A 19,085-nucleotide genomic window follows, 5' to 3' on the forward strand; every position below is an offset into this window, starting at 1 on the left:
TGCAGCGGCAGTCAAAAAAGCAAATGGGATGTTAGGAATCATTAAAAAAAGGGATAGAGAATAAGACGGAGAATATCTTATTGCCCTTATATAAATCCATGGTATGCCCACATCTTGAATACTGCATGCAGATGTGGTCCCCTCATCTCAAAAAAGATATACGGGCATGTCATAAATATAAAGGGAAGGGTAAACCCTTTTGAAATCCCTCCTGGCCAGGGGAAAGCTCCTCTCACCTGTAAAGGGTTAAGAAGCTAAAGGTAACCTCGCTGGCACCTGACCAAAATGACCAATGAGGAGACAAGATACTTTCAAAAGCTGGGAGGAGGGAGAGAAACAAAGGGTCTGTGTGTCTGTCTTATGCTGGTTTCTGCCAGGGATAGACCAGGAATGGAGTCTTAGAACTTTTAGTAAGTAATCTAGCTAGGTATGTGTTACATTATGATTTCTTTAAATGGCTGAGAAAAGAATTGTGCTGAATAGAATAACTATTTCTGTCTGTGTATCTTTTTTGTAACTTAAGGTTTTGCCTAGAGGGGTTCTCTATGTTTTTGAATCTAATTACCCTGTAGGATATCTACCATCCTGATTTTACAGGGGGGATTTCTTTATTTCTATTTACTTCTATTTTTATTAAAAGTCTTCTTGTAAGAAAACTGAATGCTTTTTCATTGTTCTCAGATCCAAGGGTTTGGATCTGTGGTCACCTATGCAAATTGGTGAGGCTTTTTATCCAACATTTCCCAGGAAAGGGGGGCGTGCAAGTGTTGGGAGGATTGTTCATTGTTCTTAAGATCCAAGGGTCTGGGTCTGTAGTCACCTAGGCAAATTGGTGAGGCTTTTTACCAAACCTTGTCCAGGAAGTGGGCTGCAAGGTTTTGGGAAGTATTTTGGGGGGGAAAGACGCGTCCAAACAGCTCTTCCCCAGTAACCAGTATTAGTTTGGTGGTGGTAGCGGCCAATCCAAGGACAACGGGTGGAATATTTTGTACCTTGGGGAAGTTTTGACCTAAGCTGGTAAAGATAAGCTTAGGAGGTTTTTCATGCAGGTCCCCACATCTGTACCCTAGAGTTCAGAGTGGGGGAGGAACCTTGACAGGGCATTAGAAAAGGTTCAGAAAAGGCAACTAAAATGATTAGGGGTTTGGAACGGGTCCCATATGAGGAGAGATTAGAGGCTAGGACTTTTCAGCTTGGAAAAGAGGAGACTAAGGGGGGATATGGTAGAGGTACATAAAATCATGAGTGGTGTGGAAAAGTGAATAAGGAAAAGTTATTTACTTGTTCCCATAATATAAGAACTAGGGGCCACCAAATGAAATTAATGGGCAGCAGGTTTAAAACAAAGAAAAGGAAGTTCTTCACTCAGCGCACAGTCAACCTGTGGAACTCCTTGCTTGAGGAGGTTGTGAAGGCTAGGACTATAACAGGGTTTTAAAAGAGACCTGGATAAATTCATGGAGGTTAAGTCCATTAATGGTTATTAGCCAGGATGGGTAAGGAATGGTGTTCCTAACCTCTATTTGCCAGAGGGCGGAGATGGATGGCAGGAGAGAGATCACTTGATCATTACCTGTTAGGTTCACTTCCTCTGGGGCACCTGGCATTGGCCATTGTTGGTAGACAGGATACTGGGCTGGATGGACCTTTGATCTGACCCAGTGTGGCCTTCTTATGTTCTTATGGAAGAGATGATACGTGATCTGGAAGCCTAAGTTTCAAGATTGAGTAGCATCTGAGAAAAAACAGACCTATTGCGTAACCAGATTCAGAAAATGTTGTCTCAGATGCCACAAGGGGAAGGATCAAGGTGATAAGGGATTGGAGAAAGTAGAAAACAAAGAAGTCGGCTGATGATTTGTGACCAAGAGGAGAGAGAGAACCGTGAAGCATTCATTCCAGCTAGAAGTATCAAATCAGTATCAGAAACTCCACAAGTCATCTACTGAGGAACCTGTCTTTGGAGGACTGGAACAGAAAGCTACAAGGGACATACCAGATGTGTATCCTTGTGTTGTAAAATAAGCAGCTACCAAGAGAGGTTCTTCTTTGAGTGCTTGCTCATATCGATTCCATTCTAGATGTGCGTACACCCACGGACGCGGTCATCAGAGATTTTTGCCTTAGTGGCATCCTTAGGGCTGCTGTGGCACACGCATCATCGGCAGACTTCCTGGCGCCGGGTTTCCGAAATTGTATGGAGCACTGGTTAGGGGAGGCTGTGCCTCCCCAAACAGCCAGGCGTGGCCCACCCCCCTATCCGACCCCCCTTGCTTCTCGCCCCCCATGTCCCCCCACCAGGACTCCTGCCACATCCAACCTCCCTAACCCCTGACCGCCCCCAGATCCCCCACCCCTGACTCTCCCCCACTGCTCCATCCAACCTCTCCTCTCATTCCTGACTGCCCCCCCAGGACCCCTGCCCGATCCAACCACCCTTTCTCCCGGACTGCCCCTCCTCCCCGCTCCATCCAACTCCCCCCCCCCACTTCCTGACCGCACCCCCACCGGGACCCCTGCCCCCATTCAAGCCCCCTGTTCCCCGCCCTCTGACTGCCCCGACACCTATCCACACCCTCACCTCCGACCACCCCTCCCAACTCCCCTGCCTTCTATCCAACGCCCCCGCCCCCTTACCCCATTGCCTGGAGCACTGGTGGCTGGCGGCGCTAGAGCTGTGCCGCACAGAGCACCAGGACAGACAGCTGTGCCGCCCAGCTGGAGCCAGCCATGCCACCGCTCAGCACAGAGCACCGGGTCAGGCCATGGCTCTGCAGCCCCACTGCCCAGAGCAGTGAGCTGAGGCTGCGGGGGAGGGGGAACAGCAGGGGAGGGGCCAGGGGCTAGCCTCCAGGGCCAGGAGCTCAAGAGACCGGGCAGGAGGGTTCTGTGGGTTGGATGTGGCCCTCGGGCCATAGTTTGCCCACCTCTGAACAAGATTATTTAGTGGTCCTTCTGGCCTTAAACTCTCTAAATTTATAAACACCTCTCTTCCAGAGAGCACAAATCTGCTAGACCTAGTAGAAAGAGGCTGAAATCATCTCTGCCTTTCTCTTCAAATGGTAGTTCATGACCCAAAATAGGTCCCTCTGACACACTCACAGAGACAGCTTGCCAAGCAATGGTACCACCTCAAGTGGAGCTCAGTACACTGCCCTGTACTGATGCTTTGGTATCGGCTTTGATGCACGATACCTATCGCCTTGATACCTGTGACTCTGATGCCAGCGACCTTGATGCAGCTGTTTTTGCTACTGACCTTGACACTGGAGCTATTTTTGAATAACATAACCTAACAATGACTATTCATCCTGAATCACCACTAATGTCTTTGGTGGTGAGACTGCCATATACAGTACCAACCAGAAATATTGTTATGGTGCTGAGCACTTCATAAACGCCAGTACCATAGCATAAGCTTGTAGTTTATCTTCCCCTGTTCAAGTACCCTCTCTTCAAAGACCGACATTATTTTCCTCAGCTTCTGAGCACAGAGAGAAACATCCCCTACCCACTCACTGTGCTTCTGTTCCAATGACTCCTACTTTTCATAGGAGTATAGGGCCCATTATTACACTCAGAGACCTTCAGGATGTAGGGATGAGCATTCTCCATGTTACCTACCGTTTGGCCCGAACCCTTATCAGGCTCAATCCTCGCCTACTGGGCCCCTTTGAGGTATGCAACAATCAAGAGAGCCAGCTTCTACTTCCGAGGCTAGGACTACCTCCCCTCTGAAATCCTGTACGGTGATACAAGAGGCACAGGTCACTCACACTTTGCAACTGCAGGAGCATGAAATGATAATCACCACCAAAGACATTAGTGGTGACTCAGGTTAAATAGTCATGGTTAGGTTAGGTTATTCAAAAATAGCTTCAGTGCCAAGAAGGTCAGTAGCTAGAGAAACATCTTTTGGCAGACATCAGTGTCTGAGGTGCCTACTTCCAGAAAAGCAGACTGGCACTGCCAAGTACCTTCATCTGGTCAAACTCAAAAGCATTTGAGTGCTTTTCTACACATCTGGTCCCAGGATTCTTAGGGGTCCACGATTGCAACCGCTGTACCTGAGAAAACCTGACAGCTAGAACCACCAAAAACACTACCACAAGACAAGAACCCAGAAAGATTAGATTTATTCAGAAGAAAAAGCTACTCCTCCGCAAGTTTGCAAATACATATTACTCATTTATCAGGCACTGTTATCTAAATAAGATTATTTAAATGAAGACCGTTTAAAATGTGATTCATAAGATAGCAAGGAGGAACTGAGGACTATTGTCTCCAAGCGTCAGCTACTGGCCAACACTTCTCTCCAGGTGATGTTTCATGCCTTGGACATAGTATCGAGATCTACAGCGCATCCATCTTTGTGTGTCTTTAGGTATTGCCAAAGATTGCAGTCATAGACAACTATTGAGGATCCTCCATTTGATAGCTCTGACCTCTTTAACACCAAAACAGATGAAGCCTTGCACTAGCTAAAACACTCATGAGTAACTTAGATGTCTTTGGGAGTCTGCACACTGGCACTCAAGAGAAAACAAGCTAGGCTTCTGTCTTACTCCAGCAGAGCCTGCCCCTCACCCCACCCCCAGGATAGTCAGTAGAGACCCTCAGAACCACCAAGAAAAAGAGAGAGGTTCCAACAAAGGGGAGACTACGGTTTCTTCATCTGCTACTCCCCCATTCTGCAGAGCAAGAAAACAAATTTGATGCCTTGCTTATGAGTCACTTGGAGCATATAGAGGATCGGTACTTTTCCTCTTCTTCATATTGTCAACTGCCTGTTTTGTTTTCAGGAGGCCTGGAACCACATTGCCTCAGACCACTGGGTCTTAGATATCAATGAAGTATGGTATTCCATACTTTTTCAGAGCCTTCCTACCCTATTTCTTCTTCCCCATCCTTCTTCAGGGCCCCTTCTCGTTAGAGGCTGTTACAGCAAGAAGTGGACTCACTTGTAAATCTCAGAGCAATAGAAGAAGTGCCTCTAGAATTCAGGGGAATGGATTTTACTCACATTATTTTTTAATTTCATAGAAGGGGGACTGACTCCCAATCCTGGGCTTGGCACAATTCAATGCCGTCATCTGCCGTTTCAAATTCAGGATGGTAATCCGAGCCTCTACAATCCTGTTAGTAGATCCTTAGGACAGATTAATGGCTCTTGATATACAGGACGTGTATTTTCACATAACAAATCACCTGGTACACAAAAAATACATGAGATGACAGGTTAGAAGCGTCTAATATTGGGACAGATTTCTGTCCTTTGCTTTATCAACAGCACCAAGAACCTTCACCAACTACTTGGCAGTAGTGACAGCTCTGATGAAGCAAGGGATCCATTTATATTCTTGCCTCAACAGTTGGCTCATCTGAGAAACATCCCACACAGGTGATTGACTCTATTCACCAAATCCTACAGCTCAACAGTTTGGGTCTCAGACTCAAGAATCCAGAGAATAGAGGTCAGAGTACTGGATTCCGCAACAGGAAACACTAGTCTGTCTTAAAACAGATTCAAAACCATAGTGGATCTCATCACCCAGCTGCAGGTTCACCCTCAAATATCAGTAAGAGTCTGTCTCTCACTCCTCAGACTTCCTGCATATATATCACACAGCCTGTCAGAGGTCACCTACGCTGCATGCAAGGATGATTGAAATCTGTATATCTACCCAACAGATATCACGTAGACATGAGGGTGTAGGTCTGCTGAGAAGTTCTTAGTGTTAAATTGGATCCTATCCAGGTATACAAAGGAGTACCTTTTTTTTTTAATCTCTATCCACCAAACTGCTGTTGACAGATGCTCCCCCTGTGGGGCTCTCTTTTTACCTAGACAGAACAAAACCATTCAGAAATTCCTCTATACTTTCTGTAACATTTGCAAACAAGGGTCAGAAAATGTCATCCTAGAGACTTTCTTAGGGGGTATCTGATTGTATTAGAGCAGGGGTAGGCAACCTATGGCACGTGTTCCAAAGGCGGCACGCGAGCTGATTTTCAGTGGCAGTCACACTGCCCGGGTCCTGGCCACCGGTCTGGGGGGCTCTGCATTTTAATTTAATTTTAAATGAAGCTTCTTAAACATTTTTAAAACCTTATTTACTTTACATACGACAGTAGTTTAGTTGTATATTGTAGACTTATAGAAAGAGACCTTCTAAAACATTAAAACGTATTACTGGCATGCAAAACCCTTAAATTGGAGTAAATAAATGAAGACTCAGCACACCACTTCTGAAAGGTTGCCGACCCCTGTATTAGAGCTTGCTATGAGTTTGCCAGGCTAGATCCCCCCATACAGGATAGAGCCAGCTTCTCTGGAAAGATTGCCTCTTACTGAAACCTGTAAGGTGACTACACGGGAATCAGTACATACTCTTACACAGCATGATTCCCTAGTCAAGGCATCAAAATCTGACACCAGCTTTGGCAGAGCTGTCCTGCAGTCTTTACTTAAGTAGACTCCAAGCATTCACTTTCTGTCTGTCAGAACACTGCTTTTGATTCACGAGAAGTGGTATACAGATGGACAGCCACTCAAAGAAAGAATTACTAACCCTACTGTAATTGTAATTCTTTGAGATGTTATCCATATGTATTCCACAACCCACCCCCTTCCCTCACTATTAAAGTCCTGTAACATCTGAAGTTTGTATTGATAAAGGAAATGAAGGACATTTAGGCCTGCTCTGCCCGTTATGTCCTAGGAAAGGGGGTGCCAGGACTCCTAAGGTGCAGCCCTGGCCCCAGTGGACACAGCTGGCCAAAATAATTTAATCTTGAGCACATGGGGCACATGCATACCAGAAGGAGAATAATATAGACAACTCATCTTGATGAACCAGTTGCTGTATGGTAAATAGCCATTCTTTCCTGTGATAGTCCTGTTACGAAAGGCCCTTGTGAAAAAAAATATGAAATAAAATAAAATATTTTATTTTAATGTGAAATAATGTGAAAAAATGTGAAATAAAAAATGGTGATGGTGATGATTTCTGCTTATGAGACTGCAGCAGCCCTGCTATGCAGAGGTCTACACCTGTGAAAACTGTCTTAAGCTTTTTGCAGCTGCTTGCTTTTCAAAAGCTAGAGACCACCCTTAAGAACAGTTGTTTTGGAATCCGTATTTAGGAAACTGTTTCCTGGCTGGAAATTCTGCATTGAGTCACCAAATAGGAAACTTAGAGTTGACTGTGAAGCTGCTCTTACAGCAAGCCCTATCTGATCATTAGATCACAAGGAAGATCAGTGCTGTGGTGTAGGTTAATTCCCTAGTCCTTTATCCCTTTGGCAGCATTTCACAAGCAACAAAAGACAGGTGCATGATCCAAGACAGGATATAAGGCGTTCCCGGCACAAAGGAAAGCTGATTTTAGGTATTGTATGAAAATGCAACAAGATTAAATTTTATTTGATGTCAAAAAGGAAAATTAAAGCTAAGGATTGTTTTGAGAAATGTTAAGATTAGTTCCTCAGTGTTTGCTCTTACAAGTGATCATTGCAGTTAATGTTTTCCGTAACATCATAAATGAGAAGTGTTCATGACAGATATGTAGAATTCCTTCAGTTTTAAACATTGTGTCCTTTCAATTGAACACCTATTTCATATAGACTAGGGCAATGATCTCTACTCATCTTAGTAATGAACTTCAGCCAGTACAATTGCTGAAAGGAACAACATCTATTTGTTTTGTTTGGGTAAGGGGAAGTAGCCTAACTCTTGCTAGTCAGCAGTCTTTGGAAAGGAAATAAGGTTTGGAAATTACATGTATCCTAGGGTTACAACGAATTATGGTAATAATTTAAAATAAGTAAAAAAACAAGGAAACCTCTCAAACTACTTCCGTTGTTATTACATTGTCTTTAAATATTATAACCAGTTGTGTTTAAGGATAAATGTTTCATTTCTGTCTAGCATGATGGATATTCATTCATGAATATTTAAAAAGTGTAATAAGATGACCTGGGTAACTTCAGGACTGTCAACTTGACTTTGATCCAGAATAATGGAATTGATTATATTGGTCTTGATTAATAAAGAATTAAAGGCCAATCAACATGGATTTGCAGAAAGTAGATCTTATTAAACCACCCTGATTTTTGGAGGTTTTATGTTTGGTTGATAAATAATAATAGTTAATAGTATTGATGTAATATACTTTGACTTCTATAAGGCATTTGACTTGGTACCACACAGCATTTTGATTAAGAAACTAGAATCCTACAAAATCTATATAGCATACATTACATAGATTAAAAACTGACTGACAGGTCTCAAAATGTAATTGTAAATGGAATCGTCAAGTGGGTGTGTTTCTGGTGGGATCCTTCTGGGATTGGTTCTTGGCCCAGTGCTATTTAACATTTTTATCAATGACCTGGAAGAAAACACAAAACAATTCATGGTAAATTTGCAGATAAGACAAAGATTGGGGGAGTGGTAAATAATAACAATCTGGATCACTTGGTAAACTGGGCATGAGCGAACAATTTGCATTTTAATAAGACCAAATGTAAAATCATCCATCTAGGAAGAATGAATGCAGGCCATAGTTACAGAATGGAGGGCTCTATCCTGAGAAGCAGAGACTCTGAAAAAGACTTGGGGGTCATGGTGGATAATCATCCGAGCATGAGTTCCCAGTGTGATACTGTGGCCAGAAAGGCTAATGTGATCCTTGAATGTATATACAGGGGAATCTTGCATAGGAGTAGGGAGATTATATATACTCCCCTGTATTTGGCACTGGTAGGACTGCTTGTGGAATACCGTCTCCAGTTCTGGTGTCAGCAGTTCAAGAAGGATGTTGGTAAATTGGGGAGACTTAAGAGAAGAGCCATGAGAATGCTTAAGGTATTAGAAAACAAGCCTTATAAAGAAAGACTCAGTGAACTAAATCTATTTAGCTTATCAAAGAAAAAGTTAAGGGGTAACTTGATCACAGTCTGTAAGTACCTACAAGGGAAACAGAAATTTGATAATAGAGGGCTCTTCAGTCTAGCAGTGAAAAGTAGAAACAAAATCCAGTGACTGAAAGTTGAAGCTAGACAAATTGAGTCCAGAAATATGGTGCACATTTTTAACAGGGTAAATTACCACTGGAACACCTTATCAAGGGTTGTGGTGAATTCTCCATCATTAGCAGCTTTTAAATCAAAATTGGTTGTTTATCTAAAAGATATGCTCTGATTCAAACAGGAGTCAATTTGGGGAAGTCCTGTGACCTATGTTATAGAAGAGGTCAGACTAGTTGATCACAATGGCCCCTTCTGACTTTACGATCTATGAATCTGGGAAAACCGTCCTGATCCTCAGGAATGACACTTACTTCTTCTGAAGTCAACAGCCTGTCACTGTCTTACAAACGGCTGGTTTTGTTCTTTGGTGAAAGCATTCTGGACTGTCAGGAGAGAAGAAATGTGAGTGAGGACAAATAAGAGAATTTTCTATATGACACAGTTTAAGGATATATTCACTAGAGCAGTGCCAATAATAGATTTTACTGGTTCACTGGCAATTCCGAAAAAATTAATTGTTAAACTCATAGACTTGTGGAAATGAGTTCCACAAATTAATTACAAGTTATATAAAATATATTTCCTTTTTTCAGTTTGAAATGTGTTGCCTTTTAATGGAATGTCATCTTGTTTTTATTGAGAAAGAAATTGGAAGTGCCCAATTTACCTGTTCTTGACCAATCAATACTTGCACACTTCAATCCTATTCCATCTTATTTTTCTTTTTTCTAAACTACACAGTCCCAGCTGTACTAATCTCTCTCCATATAAAGGTCTGTCTTTCCATTTCTAATCATTTTTGTCACCTGTCTCAGCATCCTTTCTATATCTACTATACCTCTTTTGAGGTAAGATGGCCAGAACTGAACACAGTATTCCAGGTGGGAGAATAACTTTGGTTAATATAATGCCAGTATAATATTTTCATGATTATTTTCCCTCCTGTTCCTTAAGCATGCTAACATGTTGTTTGCTTTTTGACTGCCATTCTCCGTTGAACAGAGGTTTTCAATGAGCTTTTTTTCTGATTGGTTACAGTTAATTTAGAAGCTTGCATTATACATTGATATTTTAAATGATCTCTTTCAATTGCTTACTTCATATGCTGAGTGTGTCAACACTGAGTTTCATCTGCCATCATGCTATCCATTCACCTTGCTTTAAATCCCTTTGAAGTAGGTCTGTTTAAGCTTGATTGACCTAAAAGATTTTGTCATCTGCATGTTTTGCCATCTCAGTCTTTTCCCAAGATCATTAATTAGCATGTTAAACAACACTCGTTTGTATAAGAAACACCCCAATGTTCACCTTTTTGCCATGTTGAAACTGGCCATTTATTCATGCTTCTTAGCTTTGTCTGTTAGACATTTTCTACTCTTTACAGTATTTTCCCACTCACCACATGGCTATCTACTTGCCTTAATAGCTTCTTGTAAGGGACTTTTTCAAAGGTTTTTTGAAATACTTTTAGAAAGACGGAGTATGCAGATAAGGACATTAAACTAGAAGCCACTTAACATCCAGAGAACACTAAGTGATCCATGCAAGACACATGTTGGTCCATAAGGTAAAGCTATCAGGCATTTTTATCACCATATTCTGCAACACTAAGTAATGTTCTGTACCATTAGAAAGCTATTTACTTAGCTTTGAACTATATAACATTAATATATATTTCATAAGTATATATGTGATACTCTTAAAGAGTTCCCTGTTGTATTTCCTACAATGCTGGTGCTCAATTAGATTGAGTTCAGGATGTTCAGGATTCTTAATAATTTCATAATGTCCTTACTTCTTACAAGTTCTTTCTAACATCTTGTATTAAAATAGCATTGCAAAATTATACTTGCCTGCTGGGTGAGCAATTTTAGCAGGTGAGTAAATTATGGTTAGGTTTGTCATTGTTATTAAGGTGAAGATGAATGATGAGTGGGTTTTGTACCTGGGCTAGTAGGTTTTCATAACAATGTGGCAACCCCATTTTAAAGTATTTTTAAGGACTTAATAGTGTTGTTTTTTCACTTTATTAATTTTTTAATTGCAGCTGATTCAACAGGAACTCACTCTCTCTATACAACTTACAAAGACTATGAAATCATGTTTCATGTTTCCACCATGCTGCCATACACTCCTAACAACAAGCAACAGGTAGGATGGACTTCGACCATTTAGAATTCCTCTGTCCTCCACCTCATAAAGTAGTTGTACTGTCAAATGATAACTGAATATTACACCTATAGCAGTGGCAGAAAGCACTTAACTTTGTTGAAGTATTGAATACAGAGTGTTCTAAAAGAAAGTGAATAAACAGGAAAAAATTTAGGTCAACTGCAGAGAGCTTTGTGAATAATCTCATACTTAAAATAGTAAATAACTGCATTGGTATTTGACAACTACTATATGCAGCCTGTTAAAAAGTACTCTCCAGTGTCTAAACAACGCAAAAATAGAAGAGATTGAATTACATATGTATCGGGAATAAAACTGGCTAACTCTGTCACAGGATGTTTAGCAAACAGGTTTATGTAGGTCTCACTGTAGGCTCTTAATAGGTAGAAAGAACAGTCCTGTGAAAAAATGTATTTTCAATATATTTTAGTATTAGTTATTATCTGACATTTTCAAGAAGAGAGAACACAGTACAATAATATTAATAACGATATATAAAATAAGAAAAGATTCTAGTGCTCTATACAGTAAATAAATATTACTACTTGAAGCGCTCAAATTCAGCAGCTTCTAATAAGAAACATGACTGCCATTAAGATTGGACAGCAGCACTATACAACAATTTATAATAAGATATGAAAAATTATTTAAAGTTCAGGGGGAATTTTAGGTAGCTGTAATGTATATATTCATACAATAATTACCAAAAGTGGAAGCTGGTGCTGTTATCCCAAAGACCAGGGGGATTTCTGTTCATTCTAGATTCAAGAATTTTAGCCTTCAACTGAATTTGTTCAAAGTTCAGAATGGTGAGCTTAGGTTCCATTATCCCTTCCTTCAGTCCACTGAAATCCTTCCAAGAGAGTGCACCTGTTCAAGCAATACTTGAAGAAAAAAAACACTTACATTAATTGTGAGTGACTGAAGTTCTCTGAGATGATTGCCTGCACAGACCCACATGGCACGCTCTCCACAGTCTACGGTCCTGGCTATTAATCAGTGATAGGAGCTCAGGGACATAGCTGCAGTTTTTAATATGCCCTTAGTTCCAAAAATTCAATATCACGAGGGAACACATGAGTGGCCCCAACAGCCAAAGTTTCCCAGAGGGTTCTGATAAGTAGTTCTCAACCAGGGGTCCAGGGCTGCAAGCAGGTTTCAGGGGGGCTGTCAAGCAGGACATGGGGCTGAAGCCTGAGGCCTCGAGCCCCGCCACCCAGGGCTGAAGCCGAAGCCTGAGCAACTTAACTTTGCTGGCCCCCCTGTGGTATGAGGCCTGGGGAATTGCCCTGCTTACTACCCCCTAACGTTCCTTGGCTTTTATATGCAGAAAAACAGTTGTGGAACAGGTGGGCCAGGGAATTTTTATAGCATGTTGGCGGGGGGGAGCTCAAAAAGAAAAAGCTTGAGAACCCCTGGATATGGAGTCCATAGGTGTACCCAGGGGTGTTGATCTATAGAGGAAATAATCTCAGTTCCCAGTCACGAGATACTTTTTTTGTCCTCTTAACCATCTAATCGCACCTTAGCAGTGATATAGGATCTTACAAGCTAAACAGAGATGGACTGGTTCAGTTCTCTGAAGAGAGATCTTAAAGGACAAAAATATATATAAGTGTTTGCAGAAAGCTATTTTGGCCATGCAGTAGTTGTCATTTTCTCCTCAGAGACAGAATTAAATCAGTGCCTGTCATGGTAGTTGTGGGGGTGGGAAAGAGGAGTGCTGTATTGTTTGAGGTTCTGTCCTGTGTTTGAAACATAAAATCAAGGTCTTATAGCACCCTTGGCATCTTTTATAAGAGCAGAGATGTCAACTCAAGTAACCTGGCCAATTTCAAACTCAGATAATCACATTCTATCTACATAAATTCCCCCTACCTATACATTTTCAGTTGAATAAATTTAATAGTCTCTTCCTTTCCTAAAGCATTCTGTAATGTTGCTGTGTACTGTAAAACAACTTCTTTTCAGTCCAGAAGTGGCTGCTTTTCTGTGATGAAGGAAGTTGGTATATTAATTTACAAATAAAACCTGAAACGTTTTATATTATTACAAGATCACAGTTAGTATGAATTTTTGTTTACTTTTGTCTGCTAACCAGCATTTTTGTTTTCATCCTATTATGCCCAGTTTGAGTGTTTATTGCAGAATTGCATTAGGATCTTGTGCTCTTTTGTGTGTAATAAAAAGTTTTTGTTGCAGTTATTTTTGCAGAAGAATAATATTTTTAGACTGTAGTGTTGGGTTTAAAGAAAATAACATCTTTGAAAAATACATTAATGTACACTGTCAACCAGTTTAAACCAGAAATATTAAGCTACCTCAAATTTGTAATAATTATATATTGAGTGTTGTTCAACTTCTAAATATTACCAGCTGATAATGTTGGAACTCACACACACACAAAGTAGACAAACTAAACCATAACATGCCTTGCATTACAATTCATTTGCTTTTTAGAATCACTTAAAATCTTCCCCATACATAGTCCTTTCTTTGTGTTTAAAATAGAATTAAAACTGTTGTTATGGAAACAGAAAATGCAAGATGCTAGCATTTTGTCTAATATGTTAGACGTTGGCAAGTTCCTCATTTAAGTCCTCAGATATTTTGTGTATTAATGTCTGCATTGACTTGTAGAATAAAACGATGGCAATAGCTGCGTGGCTTACACAAAAATACCCCATAATTAGTCATGATATTTAAAAATATAATTGCAGGAGAAATGAAAAAATTATGAAAAGATTGATGCATTTTAACCTATTCTCTGAGATTTCCATTGTCATCTTTTTAATTTTTTTTAGCTCCTGAGAAAACGGCATATTGGAAACGATATTGTGACGATTGTTTTCCAGGAAACTGGAGCACAGCCATTCAGCCCAAAGAACATTCGTTCTCACTTCCAGCATGTCTTTGTCATTGTAAGAGTGCACAACCCTTGCACTGACAACATCTGTTACAGGTAGCTATTATCAGGTTAACAGCAAAAAGGAAATATTGACATATGCTGAGGCTTAGCACCTTTTTTGCATTCTTAAATGGAATACACTTTATTGCTTCCTTTAAGGAAACAGTTTTCTGGATTTTGTGATGTTAATAATGTTCTCTAGCTTTCAAATGAGAATGGGTACTAGTGGGCACATAGACATTTTCAGGAAACAAGTTGCTAAAAATAGTGCCTAAATAGGTGCATTTGAACATGTAAAATAAGGATTTATTTTGTTACTGATTGGATACTGAGTTCTGGGATCCTTATATTTTTAATCATGGGGTTTAAAAACTGTGGTGCAGTTTTGAAATTAGGCTGTTACCCTTTTGAGAAATTTATGAGGCTTCCAGATTAATTGAATTAGCACTGGATCAATCGATGTTTAATCTATTTGTGCTCATTAAATTTTTGTATTGAAAGTGGATTTTATGCTCAATTTTCTAAGATTAGGTAACTAATTTATATGTAGAAAGAAAACTTTTGGTATCATTTGATAGTATTCTTAATATTTGTAGTCTAGTAAAAATACAGATTTTTGTTGAGAACTCATAATGGGTTTGCTGGTTTTTGTGGAAAAGACTCAGGAATCTGAGTTCATGCTACCACTTCATTGAAGCCATTGAAGAAGTGTGGCCAGATCTGCAGAAAGAAGAAACTGAGAGTTACATTTTCTGTCTGAAACCGTATTTTTATTACACAGTTGGCTTCTGTACAGAAATGTAGTTTGCAGATTAAAAAGTAAGCAGACCACTTGGTTTCAGTGATACCTCTACATAGATACAGGAGTCTTCCCAAGCATGGTAACTTGCAGGATCAGGACCTTTGTGTGTTTCATGTACCTTTCATGGGCTTAAAATTCTTCATTGATGGGTTTTCCACTACAAATACTTGATCCATATTTATACAATTCAGTTCTGAAAAGTTTTTATAGGAAATCTCTCAGAATAAGTTTGACTTTTTCTCCACTGGATTATTTGGAACAGTTTCACAGTACCAGAAATTTTCTGTCTATAATGCAAACCATTATCTAATTTCAAATGTATAAAATTTTCTATGGGCACCCATGCTATGCTCTGAGTGCTTGTACAGATTAAAATACAGAACTGCCCATAAATAATTATTTCCTCATAAATCAGTCAGCATTCAGGATTCTGGATCTGAAGCCCTCTTCAGCTTGTGCCATTTGGTGTAGTCTCAAACTGTTCACAGATGCTGATTATTAAATTAAATTCTTATTGGGAAGACATGGTCCCCACCTTGAAGAATTTGAAATCTCAGTAGAGACACATTGTGACAAGGGAAGAGAGAAGCAGGGGTGGAGGCAAGAGGGAAGAAGGGTTTCAAATACATAGCAGTGGGGTTATTTTTGTTTTCATGGTTGCACTGGTTGCATCTCTGTGGCTAAATTAAAGTTGAGTTCAGTCATTTTGTTATGTATGAAGAATACACTGTATCCTCACCAAAGTTACAGCCCTTTCTTTTTGGACACCAAATTAATTTTCTGAGAATTCTCAAGTAAATCCCTTAATCTGTTTAAGGTTAAATTTAATTTAAAATGGGTCCTTTAAGAAATTTAACAGGTCTTTTTTTGGTAACAGATTATTTCAGCTCAGCATTGTTGGCAGAGATGTGAATCTCTGGTGCATTGACTAGTTTCCAAAATGAAACTTTTGGGATTAATGATTGATTTTTGTTTTCTGTTATAATTCTGGAGTTTCTCCTTCAGCAGAAGCTGAAGAATAATGCCCTCCTTCAGAAAAATTCTCAAAAATGGTTGTCACCTCTTATTCTCAATGGGATTGAAACATCAAGCTGCTTTCAGTAAATTTAGTCACCACCCGCATTCTCCAGTTCCTGTTTGCCTTTTGACAGAACAGGGATGCACTGTCTTCCCTGAGGGCAGCTTGAGTTCATTCCCATTGGGACCAACAGGATACTATGGTCATTTTAAGAAGGTCACCTAAACTGAGAGCAACTTGTGACCTGAGTCCTATAAAAAATACTGTGTGGTTGTTGCCATTTTGAATGAGGACAAAGCCTGGTGAATTTCTCTGAAGGATGTTTTATGCACTACTCTCTGTTAAGGACAAACTTTCAGTTATGAATAATGCCAGACATAACCGTTAATCCTAAATGTTTTTTCTGAAAAAGCTACTTGTTGCACAAGAGGTACCGAACGCAGGGGTGAGAGGGAAGACACGAGAGTGAAACCGGTGGATGTGTGCGCAGTGCACAGATTAACATAGGGGGTGGAAAGGTGGGGGGGAAACTTGGGGTTGTGGAATGGGAATGCAGGAAACAGCAGGGAAGGGGAATCTGGGATATACACCATAGCTGCTTTGTGCTTCTCTGTTGATGTAAAACAGCTCTATAAACCGCCTTTAACTGACCATAAGAGAAGAGCATGCATCCCATCCTCCCCCTGCTTCCTTCCCCCTCTTCTGGGAGGAGAGGTCTTTATAAACCATACAAAAGTAACATTTCTGTTCAAGGGGTAAATTGAGCAGGAGTTTAGAGTAGTCAGATTTGGTCCAAGCAGTTCACCTATCCTGAATGACTGGTTAAGAAGACAGCTTTTTCCAACTGACACAGAGCAGTGCTGACCTTAAAGAAAACAGACCAATGTTTTTTAAATTGTGCATACAATCATGGTGTTTGTGCATATAGATTATATACCCACATTTTTATTCATACACAAATAAGAAAATTTGAGTTAGTGTATCTAAATGAAAACATCAAAAGAGTGTTAGTTTTGCTAAAAATAAAACCAAGAATGGTTTAGAATGAATTAATTATCGGTCTTAATTAATATGGTCAATCATAGATGTTGCCATAGTATAAATATTAAAGAATAAGTACAGGAGCCAGAATTGTTCCTCTTCACCTCATAGGTGAGTCATGTACAACTCAGAGAATGTAATATATTAATATATGCCCCCAGCAGCATTGATTTACAAAAAATTGAATATATGGGACTTACCAAAATACTTGGCTATTAACATTTTAATTGTGTTATTATTAACATATATTACAATATATTATATTGGCCACATTCTCAAGTTAGTATAAACATTGTTTTTGCATGTAATTGTACCTGACGTAAACATGCAAATACAGAGTTTTGTGTGGGTTTCCAATGTGGGGTATTGTGAAAATTTTGCACATTATATGTAACGAAGCATTTAGTTATTAGATTATTTTTTTTAGCAGGGCAATTGAGAGCATTAAGAAGAGTGAGTGATTATTTACCTCTCTCCTCTATCCCCTTCTCCGATGTATACATTATAGAAAACTTTGAGAAACTAGCAAAGTAAAAAAATAATTGTCTGCATGTTAACTGCAGATACTTTGTGCCTCTGGTGAATCAAGCAACCCTTTCTTTTGCCAGTGTAGGTCTGTGTGAAAATCAGAGGGTGGCCTGAGAAGGGCATATCTGTGGGTTCTGTAGATTCCATAAACCGCTAAGGAGAAATTAAAATGTTGACACATCACTTCTTCATTTCTGTATTTCTTCTAGTGTTGCTGTGACAAGATCCAGAGATGTTCCATCCTTTGGACCACCAATCCCAAAAGGTGTTACCTTTCCTAAATCAAATGTGTTCAGGGACTTCTTACTGGCCAAAGTGATTAATGCAGAGAATGCTGCTCATAAATCCGAGAAGTTCCGTGCCATGGCCACCAGGACACGCCAAGAGTACTTGAAAGATCTAGCAGAAAAGAATGTCACCAATACACCCATTGACCCATCTGGCAAGTTCCCCTTCATTTCACTTGCTTCAAAAAAGAAGGAAAAGTCCAAACCTTATCCAGGAGCAGAGCTCCATAGTTCTGGTGCCATTGTGTGGAGTGTCCATGCAAAGGACTATTGCAAGGGTATGGAAATAGACTGTCTCCTGGGTGTATCTAATGAGTTTGTAGTTCTCATTGAGCAGGATACAAAGAGTGTGGTGTTCAATTGTTCCTGCAGAGATGTGATAGGGTGGACTTCAACGGACACAAGCATCAAACTCTTCTATGACAGGGGTGAATGTGTTTCTGTGGAGAGCTTTATCAACAACTCTGATGATATCAAAGAGGTCGTGAAAAGGCTGGAGGTTAGAATTTTTTTTTTCTAAATTAATATTTGGTCTTTGTAACAAATGAATTACAATGCTTACAATTGCTGTTTGTTAATTAATTAATTCCACAAGGCCATTTCCTGTTTTCTCTCTCTATTCCTCCCCACACACACACACACACCTCTACTTTGACATCTACCAGAAAGTAGCCAGCCATTGTTGGTTGTTTTGCATCAGTCAGGAGTAGCTGATGTCGTTTAAAAAGAATGAGAAAAAATTTGGTACCTTCAGGAACCATCAAGTTGTACAGTAAATGCCTGTCTAGTCAAATGATCTTATCTATTTCTCTTGTTTCCTCTTTACTCTGTCATATCCATGTTATATTTAGTCTCAAATAAAGTTTGAGTAGAAGTTGCCTTACTATGTGTCTGAACAGTGCCTAGCAAATCAGGCCCCAATCTAGATTGAGGCCTCTAGATGCTGTCTCAATACAAATAATAGTAATAAAGTAAAATAAACAATTCATTGTATTGTTATTGTTTATCTAGAAAATGTCTGTCCATCTTCACTATTTGTCCACATAATACTGTGTCATGAAGGAAAGACGTATTTGTAGCAGCTGTGTTCTCCACTACATTAAAAATAACAATTGTAGAATGAACAAGAGGGAAGGAGACACACATGCCATTGGTTCAAGCATTTAGAACGTGTAGTCACCCTGGTGCCAGTTAAGACAGTGGCAGAAGGTTTCAGTTCCACTAAATTGGATAGTTGCACGCCATCAAACTATAGTACTGAATAATGGAGAAATGGTAGTTTTGTGAAATATCCAC

At 39.9% G+C, this 19,085-nt stretch overlaps 1 protein-coding gene across 5 annotated transcripts in view; it reads left to right on the forward strand.

Annotated features, from left to right (window-relative positions):
* SIPA1L1 (signal induced proliferation associated 1 like 1) overlaps positions 1–19,085 on the forward strand; it is a 389,217-nt gene that overhangs the window by 296,821 nt on the left and 73,311 nt on the right. For all 5 annotated transcript variants that reach the window (XM_048852811.2, XM_048852810.2, XM_048852815.2 and 2 more), the window contains 3 exons: positions 11,081–11,184; positions 14,010–14,167; positions 17,712–18,288. In XM_048852811.2, the coding sequence (XP_048708768.1) occupies positions 11,081–11,184; positions 14,010–14,167; positions 17,712–18,288 (839 nt within the window). The remainder of the gene's footprint in view (positions 1–11,080; positions 11,185–14,009; positions 14,168–17,711; positions 18,289–19,085) is intronic.

Source organism: Caretta caretta, chromosome 6 (genome assembly GCF_965140235.1).
Source record: "Caretta caretta isolate rCarCar2 chromosome 6, rCarCar1.hap1, whole genome shotgun sequence".
Taxonomy (NCBI): domain Eukaryota; kingdom Metazoa; phylum Chordata; order Testudines; family Cheloniidae; genus Caretta; species Caretta caretta.